The following is a 13,596-nucleotide window of genomic DNA, read 5'->3' on the forward strand; positions in this document are numbered from 1 at the left end:
CTTGGAAGATACAGTGGGCGAATAATCAAGTGCCGAAATGAAAATGTGAACATGAAGATGCCAAATTATTTCGTATATGAAGTCCGAAAGTGAAGAGGAATTAGAGAATGGAAAAGTCCAGTGAGTGATTAACGAAATGCAAATAAATCATAATCAAAAAACTTATTAGGATAGTGTTCATGCAAGAAATTGCATGTTATTAGGATCTGCCCACATGGAAGCCATCGGGTCGACGCTCGCGCAAGGGGGCGCAAAAACACATAGACCATCGTCATACCAGGAGTTCTCGAACGATACTGGACCTTGGGCTACAGCTGCATCGTATCCGCCCCAAGACAAACTTGAGCCGGAGTACCGTTGATCGTTGTTCTGATCCTCGAAGTTTGGAGGCGACTGCACGAAATCATTCGGATAACCGGAAGTTTGGTAGTCCGACGAGGCGCTTGGGAAAGAGTAGAGGTTGGGATCCATAATAGTCTGAAGGAAGGAGCAGTCGATCTGTTCGGGAGGGGACCATACAGCGGGGGTTTCTTGGGAAGGCATGAACTGTTGAGAGGACAAAGGGGTTGAAACGCTAGGCTGGAACGAGGGGTATTGCGACGTATTCGTCTGTGGTTCCTCCTGAACGAAGCAAACAACTCATTGAGCATCAGCCAGTTAAAGCGGACATATTGCACGTACCATGGCAAGCTCTTTCGGCGGAAGTAGAGGACTTATGAAGGCTGGTCCCATATCGACATACTCCGATTCCGTTCCGTTTGTAGGAGACCATCCTTTAATGGACGGGCTTGAACAAGCAGATGACGCAGAACTGGCAGATGCTTGTGCGCGTTTCCCTCTGCCTCTCTTCACAATCGAGCCTTCGACAACAGGAGAGCTTGGATGATTACCCTCGGTCATCAATGCGACTTTCAAATCATCCCCCTCCTTCCCTTTCATCAATAAATCCGCCACCTTTTTGCATCTCATCAAATCCTCAGTCCCGTTCCTTTTCACCTTCCGCTTGATTGGTCGCTTCCCCCTGACGCCAGGCGTAAAACGGTAATTGGGGTACTTTATCGTATGCTCAAACTTCTCCCTCTCTGCCTTGGCGCGATACACGTCCTTCTCGGCTTCGGAGAGGTTGTTCCAAAGGTGACCTATTATGCGACTAATGTGTCGGTGATCGTGTTCGACAGAGCGGGTGATTTTGGTTTGAGTGCACTGCTCAGAACGAAAGATCATGAACGCGTTGCGTGGTCGTGGTATATGGAATGGAGATGCCCTTCTGCGACTTGGATGAGAGGCTGGAGAAGTCGCAGGTGACGACTCTCCGGTGGATGGTAGTGATACTGTTGGGTACTGGACGGAGAGGTCCTCGGGCGCGAGCTCGAGCTCTTCTGACGATTGTGGGGAGGGACTGAAGTTGTAGCTCAAGGTTGGAACCTCTGAGTGAAACACTGCGAGTTAAATTAGCTTATAATGAACGGATATGGATCGGTGGAACGTACCAGATGTAAACATTTCATGAAATTGGGCCATGGCTTGAGAGAAGGAGACGTTGAAGGTGTTAGGGACCCAAGTAACAAAGGCATCGGATTTATAGATTCAGAGAATATCAGGGCTTCAGCTCTTGGATTCCGTGGGCTTATAACCACTTCTTAATAGCACTTCGTGAAAACAACGATGCATCATTATCGGGTCACAGCCTTTTTGGGAAATAACCTTCCCGTGTCACAGTACCCATATATGGTGAATTCTGACAAGACTTTACCTCGGTCTGGAAAACACGGAATGGAGGCCTTAGGCCTACAAAATTGAACTAAAATATATCCGCGCGAGGATCGACGTCCCTTTGAGAATGGAGGTGGAGGTAATTTGTCTGCTAGCTCTGACTGGAAGCAAAGAGCGGACTGATCACCATAAACCTCAGAGACTGTCATAGCATTAAAGAAAAAAATATCTTTCAGGTCTGTGACACTGACAGCGCTCACGTTGGAAATAAGGATGGTCATGAGATATTCCATCATTATTATCGCCCCCCTGTTTTCATTGTTGCGTCTGTTATCATTGTTGTGTAGCGCGGATTGCATCGGTTACGGCGCTAAAGTCGCCCATGAGGCATCTTGTACCTCGCCCACGAGGCGCCACGTTGATGAACTCTTGTACTCACAAGATGTGTTCAATCTGGGCTTTTCGGTGACATGAATCATCATGCGCACGATTCACGGCGCTTGGGCAGCGCGCTTATTCTTCGCCGTCGTCAGACTCATTTCAGAAAGCAAGTGTCTCCGCATCGTCCTCAGGCAAGTATAATCGCCTTTTAAGTCTATTCAGTCCCCTAGATCTGCCGCTTGACTCAATCTTCTTGCATGTACGATTCTCTTTTTTTGAATCAATTTTATTGTACGGGGGCCAGTAGGCCTAAGATATACCTCGGTTGCTGCTGTACATTTCTGTCTCCGTGTCTACACAGGAGCCTCGCTGAAAATATCTAGTGATGGATGTATAAATCCCCCGTTGGTCCGAAGCGTTCTAACCTCGTTTTTGACGACTGTTGGCAGTCGAAGATCGTTTGTGGTCGTTCGTTGGGATTCTTATGCGTTTTGCCTGTCATAAGGAAGACGGGATAAGGTCGAGGGTGTTATTACGTTTTTATTCTTTGAATATCGGAGTCTGCGTAATTATCGGTTGTATGTCGATGACTTGGGTATAACTCACCGAGTGTCGCTTTGAGACGTTTCTCCTTAACAGCTAAAGGTGTCCTAGAACTCAGCAAAGATGAAGAATGCGTTGGTCATCCGTACTTGGTAGATAAACGTCGTTTGTAACGCCCTCAACAGCGTAGGTGACGTAGATGCCGCAGCAGTGAGCACGAAAGGTAATGAAGTGTATGATTCGCAGTCCCGGAACGGATTCAAGCTCCCGTGGCTTTGGTGGAGGAAGTTCGAGCGTCAACGCTCCATGGTCACAGGCCAAGCTGCGGGGCCTGTAGTATTAAAATTAGAGAATCACTGCCGGACTCGGGTTCCAGTGAGGTCGAAGGTTTGTGATGATTGTTGACGGAAGGAACGAAAGTAAGGATTCTCTCGTCGGTGGTCTTGGTTCAGTAAGGTCGGCTTCAAGTTTAAGAAATTGAGGGGTGGCACATATGGCTGAAAAACCATCGTAATGACTGCGGAGAATTACAATTCCCAATCCATCCTCGTATCGAAGACTTCCTTCCAGTCACCACGATCCGAGGAGGAGCCTCTCCAAATTCGAGGGGAAACCCGGCGAGTTCTTCCTTATAAACGTGGCGCAAGGTCTAAAGGAGGCAAGAGAAAGCCCAGGAGAAACTCGAGCGATTGTTGACGAGTTCAAAACGTTTCCAGAGCATCCCCTCCCTTCGACGTGAGGAGAAATTCGGGGAAAGTCGCGAGTACCTCCGAGAAAGGGGCTAATGATCGACATCATATGTGCATCCAACAACCGGATCGACTCGGACTGGAAAGCGGCCCGGATATTTAAAATTGACGGCCGTAAAATGTTGAAAAAGACCCAGAGAGATATTTCCGACCGTATATGAGGTTTGGATAAAGCTCGTCTGGTAGTTGACTGCGCATTAAACCCCGCGAAAGTAACGTACGAAGGAGAGTTATGAGGCACACGATGATGCCATAAACCCCTCCGGAAGGCGTCATGCCGACCCGGCTAGTAACCTTGCTTGCTGTCCTGCATAAGCTTTTCGGTATGGAAGTGCGAGGAGAAGTCATTGCCGTGAAACTTTGTGTCAGGATTTCGAAAAATTGAGGATTATTATATATTCTGTAAGCCCGGATTGTAGTCAAATCTTGATTACGAAGCGCACTATATAGCTACCCGTGGTTGTTTCCTCCCACTGTCAGGCTTTCTCTCATACGCTCACCCCTCAACGAATGGTCCAGCATTTCACGTATAACACACGTTCTTCTAGGTTGCTGTACACACTACTCTCGGTCGCCTCACAATATGTTCCCAAAGTTCTTCGAAACTCAGCTTCAAGTGAACACAATGTCACTATATCTAAGAGGGAAGCCAAGTTTGACCCACACGACTCCAGGCTCGTCGCCTTTGCTTGTATTATACCCATCCTCGTCTTGTTGTCTGGATTATTTGCCGGTTTGACGTTGGGTTATATGAGTTTGGACGAGACCCAGCTCAATGTGAGTAGCACAGTCCTCGCATTGGTGGTGTCGCATTAACCAGTTGCGATATCAGGTACTAAGTATTAGCGGCACTCCGTACGTCCCAGCAGACTTCCTGTTGCCGAACCTTTTACCAATATTCCTTCCAACAGTGAACAGCGCAAATATGCTCAGAAGATTATCCCTGTTCGCAAGAATGGCCATCTTCTTCTTGTTACTCTTCTACTCGCCAACATGATCGTCAACGAATCTCTCCCTGTTATTTCAGATCCCGTTCTCGGTGGCGGTGTACAGAGCGTCGTCGTTTCTACCGTTCTGATCGTAATGTGAGTTGATGATTATTGCAATTTCGAGTTTCCGTTCGCTATGGATGATCTTAATTCCGCATCGGGCGGCTGTTGGGCGGTTATCCCAGATGTCGCGTATCATGTTGGGCGTTCCATACCGCGCAACTTGTGCCCATCTTTTTTTGACTGTCTAGTCTTTATATGACGTCACGCGTTCAATACAAGTGCTTGGGAGGGCTTAGTATCTTCACCATATATGGCAGCTTTACTTCCTTACCCAGTTATCATGCTACCAAGAACTTCTTCACTGATTTTCCTTCTTCAGATTTGCAGAGATTATTCCTCAATCACTTTTCACCCGACATGGATTATACTTGGGGGCAAAGATGGCCGGTTTTACCAAATGCCTCATATTCGGTCTGGTTCGTCTAATCGCCTTTTCATGAGTTTTCTGCATTGGCAGTTAAGTACATCTTCGACAACAGGGCATCATCTCCTGGCCGGTGGCGAAACTTTTGGAGTTTGTGCTGGGACCTCATCATGGTATTATCTACCGCAGAGCTGGTACGTCTCGTGACAGATAACGTCAACTATAATTTCTTATCGACTGTTACCAGAGCTTAAAGAATTGATTGCGATGCATTCTTCAATGGGTGCTTACGGTGGTGATCTGAAGTCTGATACTGTGACCATAATTGGTGCCGCATTGGATCTACAAGAGAAAGTAGTCAGACAGGTAATCTAAACGCAATCGATCGTCGGTGACCATGTCTAATTCGTATTATTAACAGGCTATGACACCTATTAAAGACGTGTTCATGTTATCAATCGACTCTAAGCTTGACTATGATCTACTTCGGAAGATCTGTATGACAGGCCACAGCCGTGTTCCGGTATACGAGGAGGTCGAAGTTCCACTCCCACCTCCGCACGGTTCTGGACACCGAACGCGCACAGTTAAGAAGATTGTTGGTATATTACTGGTAAAACAATGTGTGCTGCTCGATCCCAATGGTTAATCTCATGTTTCATCCTTATCTCCCCCCCGCTGACCTCTCAAACGTAGACGCTATTCCGTTACGGAAGATACCGCTCAACAAGGTTCCATCTGTTCCCCAGAATGAACCCTTACTGGGTATTCTTGACAAATTCCAAGAGGGACGAAGTCACATGGCAATCGTTAGCCGCTTCAGTCGTGAAAAGGTACGATTCACTTTATCGAAACGATGTCCACCACGAACGACTGCTCATTTGTACTTTAGGCTGCCAGTGTCAAGCAAGTTGTAAAACAAAGTCTTACACAACGTCTACGTCAGCGCGTGGGAATGGGCGACACAGATTCTAGCGAGTCTGGGTCCGATGAAGAGGACAACACAAATTATATACAGCTGAAGATACGAAAGAATCGAAAGAAGGCCAAGGATATTGAAGAGGGTGTGGAGGATGAAGGAACTCTCGATGGCGAAGTATTAGCGGACGAGAAGGAGTCGCCTACTTCAAGCACCAAGGAGAGATCGAACAACGTTAAATCTGGCAAGAAATCAAAGAAGTCTGGGGAGTCTGAGACTCCTAAGTCGAAAGGGTCCGGCTTCCAGCTCTCGAAGTCATCACAACTTGAACAGAGTAAGTCTAATTTGGAATCGTGTTGATAGTCCACCCTTCTCATGCGAGGTTGATAGGTATGCCTGCGGACGCTGTCCTGGCAAAGGAAGGTGCAGCTGAGGTAGGACTAGTAATTATGCGACACCTTCGACCTTACTAACCTTTTGAAACAGTTTTTGCAAGGATTTGACCCATCTGTCGAGCCGCTGGGTATTATTACGCTGGAAGATGTTCTCGAAGGTAAGCCGAAACCCTCACTTGGTCATTTTGCCACTAATCATGAGGTCATGTTAGAACTTATCGGAGAGGAAATCTACGACGAGTTTGACCCTCAAGGTGCACAAGGCGATCCTTATGAAGTGCCTCCGGCCGCTCAACCCAAACAAGGAGTGTCTTCTCCCCCTGATGCAGTTGCCCCAACATCCTCAGGGAGTCAAAGACCTGCTCTGAAGCCACTGTCATTGAAGGGTTTCCATTTCCTCCGTTCCAAGAGCGCCCCACCGAGCCCCAGAGATTCCGTCCCGCCTCCCTCGGCATTGACTGCACCACAAGCCAGCGAAAACTTAAATCTTCCGGAAGCGAGTCCAGTGCCTCCTCGTCGTACCCATTCGCAAACCCATATCGACCAAGGAGTCGCTGATCCTCAATCTCAAGTCGTCCAGGACAGTAACATACCGGCTGATGGACTTCGAATTCCATCGGTCATCATTGAGGCTCCTACTCCTGTCATTCCCGCTCCGACGCTTCTTGGGATGACCAGGTTTGCTTCTCAGGGTGGTGGTACAAGCACCCCAGGTTCGAGAAGTGCGTCGCCCGCACCTTCGCTAGAAGCTTACTTGCTGGGCAAGCGTCGTTTAGCTGCCAGCGCTGCAGGCTCGTCTGGTGCTGGTGCATTACCGCTAAGTCTTAGAGCCCCGGGATCATCGAGTGGGCACAAGGGAGCACGGTTCAAGAGTAGTCCACTCACTGGACCTGGTGAGATGGCGAGCACGGGTGTAGTGGGGAGGGTTAAGGAAGGGGGAGAGATGGGAGAGGTAGAAGAGGCTGGGGAGACTGGACCCGAAGAATTGTTGGAGAATGAGAAGTATACCTGAACCGAAGGATAAAGAGGGACCTGAGGTGGACACTGCTTTTCCTACGTGTAACTTTTTCTTGTGTCTTTGCCTTGTCCTTATACCTGGTTGTGTCTATTATCCTCTCTTTTCTTGACATTGTATCATCTGAATCTCGTACTATAGACTCTTATGAATGCGGCTGATCCGCAAGTACTACATATACATATAATATGTTCCTTGATAGGAGTAGACACCTTTTTTTTACTAAGAATGGGACAAGTGTAACCACTTGTTCAAACTCATGTATGAAACGCTGGTCCCACCAATTTCACCAGTTTTTGCGGCTCAGATACATGCTCGTTGACCGTCAGAGAGAGTACCGTTACAGCTAACGGCAGGCTGCGGCCCGGAAATTTCGACACACGCGACTCAGATCTCACTTGCAAAAACATTCACGAAGTAACATCGACGTTCGGTCGCTTCGCTTCTGCACGGTCAGATGGGTCGAATTCACAAAGAGAAAGGCGGAAAAGTTCAACTTAGATCAAAAGAAAAACCGACCGGCAAAAAAAGCAAGAACAACGATGTTCTGAAGAGCCAGATTAGTCTCTTGGGAGGGAATGAGGAAGACTACAGTCTAGTCAAAGACGCGGATGAGAATGCTGCTGCCGCAGGAACGAACTCTGTAGACGTGAGTTGCTTGCCTGTTGTTTACCCTCTAATGTGATTCATCTTCAATTAAAACAACAGCCTACATTGACGAAAGACATTTCTCAATTCCTCAAAAGTCTCAATTTTGATGTACCGGAAGCGAGTGGAAGCTCGTCCAAGTCTAAGAATTCGACTCGAAATATCTCACAAGGACAGGCGAAGAAGTTATCCCGCCAAACAGACGAGCCAACAGTCAGCGAGAAGGGGAAGGACGTCGCGACTGAAAAATCCGGGAAGGGGAAAAAGAGCAAAAAACCTGCTAGAGAAAATGACAAGTCTACTCCTTCCAAATCTTCCAAGCAGGAGGGAAAAGCGGTCGAACACGAAACCGAAGCCTCGAAAGTCGAGCTCCCGAAGCAAGTATCGTTCAATTCAAAATCTACATTTGTTGTTCAGCCCACGGTGCAATGGTATAAAGCGATACCGCCTTTGAAATCCACCAACAAATCTCCCCCACCCCTCACCTCCACAGATCTTCCATCCCTGTCTTCCAAAGCATCACAGCTCCATACTGCAGACATCGATATGTTCCGGTCGTCATCGAATAGCTCTTCTCACACTGAAGCCAGCTTTCTTTCGAAGATCATCCAGTCTGGTACACTATCGGACAGACTGAGTGCCCTCACTCTACTCGTGCAAAGCAGTCCGATTCACAATACCAAGGCGCTGGAGACACTGAGAGGGATGGCCGAACGTGGAAAAGGAAAGGGAGGGAGAGAGGAGAGTTTGAAGGCCCTGCGTTGCATAGTAGATTGGTGGGTCGGCGGAGGTGCTCCGGATAGGAAACTCAAGTAAGCTTATCTTGTTTTCATTAGTTAAATGCCCGAAGGACTGACAATTCGTTTGTTTCAGATACTTTCGGGACCAACCACTAACCCATCCATCCGTTACCGACCAACATCTCTTGTTATGGCACTTTGAGGACTGGCTGAAGAAGTACTTCTTCTCCGTCCTCCAAGTTCTGGAGCAGTTCTCTCTTGACCCTCTCCCATACGTGCGGATTCAGACCATGAGCTTGATCTTTACTCTGCTTCGTGACAAACCTGAACAGGAGCAAAATCTTCTACGGCTGCTCGTGAACAAGCTGGTGAATTCTCTTTTTATATTTTCGTAGGCAGGAGAGATTAACGATTCTTCCTCAGGGTGATACAGAGAAGTCGGTCTGCTCCCGCGCATCATATCACATCTTGCAACTCCTTCAGACCCATCCCTCGATGAAAGGCGTAGTCGTAAGAGAAATAGTTGCATTGGTGTTACGCCCAGCTGCACCAACCGCTGCAGCAACGGTATTGGCGGCGGCGGAAGCAGTGGCAGCAGGGGTTGCTTCTCTACCCGCCAACGTTGCCAATCGTAAAATCAAGTTTTCTGATGACTCTGCACCCAGTACGTCTGCTTCTGGTACTTCGACGAAGGGGAAAGGGAAATCGACAGTTCCGGAGAAGAAGCCTACGAATGTTCATGCGAGATACTACGCTACCATCACTTTCAACCAAATAGTGTTGACGCCAGGAGATCGCGATGTGGCACTCAAACTCATCGACTTGTATTTCGAGCTTTTCAAAGAACTACTGGGTGAAGATCGAGGGAGTGAAGCAGATGGCACAGAGGACGCGAAACCTGAGGGAAAAGGGAAGGATAAAGAGGTCATGAAGGACAAGAAGGGGAGGGTCATGAATGGTAAACGAGGCAAGAAAGGGAAAGGGAACGCTGGAAGTAAAGGAGCTGCTGGGTTTGAAGAGATTGAGGATGAGAATTCAAAAATGATCTCCGCGATCCTAACTGGCGTTAATCGGTCTTTACCTTTTGCAAAGATCGACACCAATGATGCAGGGTGTGTCACTCCTCTTCTCGAATCGTTTCTTCATTGAGCATGTTTTCTCAGATTCATGAAACATATAGACACGCTCTTCATGATCACGCACACGTCGACCTTCAATATTTCCCTTCAGGCTCTGGTCTTACTACAGCAAATATCTTCTTCCATGACGAGCACTTCTTCATCATCCCCAGCTTCTAAATCGATAATAGACCGTTACTATCGAACCTTGTATGCTTCCCTTCATGACATGCGACTCGCCACTTCATCCAAGCAAGCCATGTATCTCAACTTGCTTTTCAAATCGATCAAGGCCGATGCAGGAAATACGGACAATAATGGGAGAATAAAGGCGTTCGTTCGAAGATTTGTTCAACTCCTCGTAACAGGTGGGAATGGTGCAACGGAGTTTGTTGCTGGAGGGCTATATTTACTGGGAGAGGTGAATCCTTCTTCTATGCTACATCGATGATTGACTGACCCCTGGTCAATTCTTTCTATAGCTTTTTAGCACAGTACCAGGTGTCCGCTCCATGATCAACGACCCTCAAAAATCAGCCGCTGAGCCTTACGACCCTCGCAAACGTGACCCTCAGTTTGCTCATGCCTCTTCTTCTCCTCTCTGGGAATTAGTACGTCGCCAGTCGCCAACTACCCGAAATCTCAATCCGCTGAATTTATGCATGTCCTCTTTTTTTTTAGACACCACTTCTAAACCATTATCATCCAACAGTCTGTCTCCACGCAAGACAACTCCTGACATCCCAACCGCTCACCGCCAGTGCTGATCTGTCTCTGAACACCCTGTCCCACTTCCTAGATAGATTCGTTTACAAAAATCCCAAAAAGGTATCTGCAGAAGTGAACGGTACCAAGGGCAAAGGCTCTAGCGCTATGCAGCCGGCTGGTAGTGCGGTAGAGGGTGTCAAGCTGGTGAAAGGAGAGACAGGGACAAGCGGGGAAATGCCGATGAACGAAGAGCAATTCCTTCGGAAACGTGTTGAAGATGTACCCGCTGATCAGTTGTTCTTCCACAAGTTTTTTACTAGGAAGCGTGAAAGAGAACAAGTCAGCAAATCCAGGGGAGGCAAGGGAGGTGTCGATTCAGAGATTGACGGCGCGTCCGACGAGGAGGGTGACGAAGAATCTGGCAAAGAAGAAGAGATGGATTTGACTGGCGACGAAATGGAGAGATCCGATAAAAAGCCGAGTAAAAAGAAGGTTCATGACGATGACGATGAAGACGAGGATAGCGATGCTGAAGAGGAAGAGATCTGGAAGGTAAGTTGTAGGCGTCTTCATGAAATTGCCTGTTTGATGTGAGCTTCTCTAGGTGATGAAAGCTTCGATGCCCAAAGCTGAGGGCGACGACGACCTTTTGGACGATTCGGAGATTGATGATGACGACGAGATACCCTCTGGACTCGACGCAGATTCCGATGAAGATGCGGCCGATGATAGCGGACCGTCGGACGATGATGAAGATGGAGAGGAGCTCGTTGACGCTGATGAAAACCTTTCTCTGGCTGAATTGTCGGATAATGAGGACCTCGTTGCATTAGACGACATACAGGGACTCGTCGAGTACGACGGCTCAGGATCAGAACGGGAAAAAGAGGAATGGGGTGGTATCGGTTCGGACAGTACGAAGAGAAAGCGGAAGACTGAAGAAAAGGGCCGTAAGAGGAAGAAACTGCGCTCCTTGCCTACCTTTGCGTCATACGAAGAGTATGCCAAGATGATCGAAGATGGTCCAGAGGATGATATATAGCAGGAGGGGTATACTATATTTACATATAATCTGCACGTTCAGCACCACCCACATACAAAGGATTACTTGTGCTTTCTCTTTTTCCCTGTGACTAGTGCGATGGCCTCTGCTTGGTTCAAATTGAGACTCAGCTTTCGAGCCTCCTCAAGTTCTGTGCTATCCAGAGCCGCCTTCGCCAGTTGCCGTTTACGTCCCTGAAGCTACGTCGAGAATGAGATTATCTGAACGACGTGATTATGGGTAAGGATTGCGTACCTCCAGAATTCTGGTCTCTATAGTCTCTTCTGCGACCAATCGATATACATGTACCTGACGCGTTTGTCCCATTCGATGGACTCTTCCTATCGCTTGTTCCTTTGAGAGATCAGAACTGTGAAATAAGATTACGGCTAAAAGGGTGAACTTACTTCCACTGCTGGGTTCCACCAAATATCTGCCAGAATGATATGGTTGCATTCAGCGATATTGAGACCTGAGATACACATTCTCGGTTTAGTGCACGCCAGAAAACAAAGTATCAGACCCACCAACACCGCCCGCTTTCAGAGAAACCAAGATCACATTACAGGATGGATCCTGCCTGATCGACTTCAATGCATGTTCGCGTTGAAAGTTTCTCATCTGTCCGTCGTCTGTAGAGTAGCGAATTAGTACCCAAAATTAGTATGGAAACCATAGCCGTTCAGAACTTTGAACTTACACCTCGTATAACGGAAATTATCCATGAACTGTTCCAACGTATCAAAGAATGATGTAAAGCTCGAAAAAACGATCGTCTTTTCGCCCGCAGGAATCTGACGGAGAATGGCGAGGATGTTGTCGACCCTTTCTGACCCTAGTAGCTGTTTGGAGCGAATGTATGGCTCCAAGATTTGTATGGTTGCTTTACAGGCTTCGAGATGGACGTCGGTTTCGGTTAAAGGTAATCTGGAGTAGTTTGGAAAGTCAACTTTTGCTGTTTTTGTAGAGGCAGAAAGGAAGGTGCCCGCTTACTTGGAGTTGCAGTATTTGCAAATGGTACCGTTATACTCTTCGTCCGAGTCGTCCTCTTCGACTGAACCCTCCTCATCAACCGCATCCTCCTTATAGTTCTTCAAAAGTAATGTGGGATGAAGACAGACTAATCCAGATAATTAGACCTAGTAGAAAAAATCGAACGGGTAGGCTAATTTACCTTGGCGAAGACGGAGCAACAACACCAAAACATAGCTAATCGACAACTTGTACCGATTAATGAGCGCGCTAAATTTGTTTTGAAGAGCGATGTAGATCTCTCTCTCCCTCGGCGACAAATCACAATCGAAATGATGGAGCTGATAATTTGGGAGATCCAAGTTCTTCTTGCCGTTGGTCATTCCGTCTTTCCGGCGTCGAAGGAATGTCATAGCAAGTCCTGACTGTTCGAAACCATCAAAATAAGCTCTCGTGCAGAAGCCCCCAGATTCGATACCAGGAAAACTTACATGCAACAGTCTCAACGGCTCTTCATGATTGGCACCATTCTTGAGAGGCTGGCCAATATTTTGACGGTACCAGTCTCGATCCGCGAAAGGTTCGTACTGTATGAAGACCCAGATGGAGTGAAGGTCGTAAGCATCGTTTTGTCTGAATGAAAGGGGCACGCGATGAGCCAATGCAAAAATGGTTATTCAAGTGTGTCACGTACAACGCGGTCGCTGTGAGGCACCAAGAATAGTAGGACTTGAGAGCACAACAGGCCTGTGCCGTTTTCGTGGCAGGATTTCGCATAGTATGAGCTTCATCTAATATAACGGTTTAGTCAATCCTCTGTCATCCAAGATAGCCACATGAAGAATATGTCACCAAGAAAGATGCGTCGCCAAATGACGTCCTGCAGATAGACTTTTCCTTGTCTCCTCCCGGCTAATTGACATGTCAGATTGATCGTTGCTAATGGGAACACCGTACCATGTTCGTAGAGTTCAGACCACTCGTTTCTGACAGTCGCGTACGTAGTGAGCACAATGCCGTACTCGCATAATTCTTGCATCGCTGCCAGGCCATATTTTCAGCGAGGATGAAGGAAAGAAAAAACCTCCAATACTCACATTGAGCCTTGTTGGCCCCGTGATACCGATGGACGCTGACACCTGGGATGAATTTCTGACATTCAGATTCCCACTGAGCGACCAATCCATGGTTAGGAACAATAACTCTGTAAAGGAAACGGGACAACAGTCAGTAAAGA

The 13,596-nt window shown here is 47.6% G+C and overlaps 3 protein-coding genes across 3 annotated transcripts; 2 read left to right on the forward strand and 1 right to left on the reverse strand.

Annotated features, from left to right (window-relative positions):
• Positions 1–177: 177 nt before the first annotated feature.
• E1B28_003423 (uncharacterized protein) lies at positions 178–1,521 on the reverse strand (the record flags this gene model as incomplete). Its single annotated transcript, XM_043160403.1, has 3 exons — positions 178–621; positions 682–1,439; positions 1,491–1,521. The coding sequence occupies 3 exons, from the start codon at positions 1,519–1,521 to the stop codon at positions 178–180; spliced, it is 1,233 nt and encodes a 410-aa protein (XP_043002360.1).
• Positions 1,522–3,896: 2,375 nt separating this feature from the next.
• E1B28_003424 (uncharacterized protein) lies at positions 3,897–7,128 on the forward strand (the record flags this gene model as incomplete). The annotated part of the gene is made up of 12 exons (XM_043160404.1): positions 3,897–4,163; positions 4,219–4,241; positions 4,298–4,471; positions 4,758–4,854; positions 4,918–4,996; positions 5,050–5,168; positions 5,224–5,446; positions 5,499–5,635; positions 5,695–6,055; positions 6,112–6,155; positions 6,208–6,274; positions 6,329–7,128. The coding sequence occupies 12 exons, from the start codon at positions 3,897–3,899 to the stop codon at positions 7,126–7,128; spliced, it is 2,391 nt and encodes a 796-aa protein (XP_043002361.1).
• A 460-nt stretch (positions 7,129–7,588) lies between these two features.
• On the forward strand, positions 7,589–11,387 carry E1B28_003425 (uncharacterized protein; the record flags this gene model as incomplete). The annotated part of the gene is made up of 8 exons (XM_043160405.1): positions 7,589–7,780; positions 7,840–8,591; positions 8,653–8,887; positions 8,943–9,631; positions 9,683–10,058; positions 10,120–10,248; positions 10,319–10,897; positions 10,950–11,387. 8 exons carry the CDS (start codon positions 7,589–7,591, stop codon positions 11,385–11,387), a joined length of 3,390 nt encoding a protein of 1,129 aa, XP_043002362.1.
• Positions 11,388–13,596: the final 2,209 nt, after the last annotated feature.

Source organism: Marasmius oreades, chromosome 11 (assembly GCF_018924745.1).
Source record: "Marasmius oreades isolate 03SP1 chromosome 11, whole genome shotgun sequence".
NCBI lineage: Eukaryota > Fungi > Basidiomycota > Agaricomycetes > Agaricales > Marasmiaceae > Marasmius > Marasmius oreades.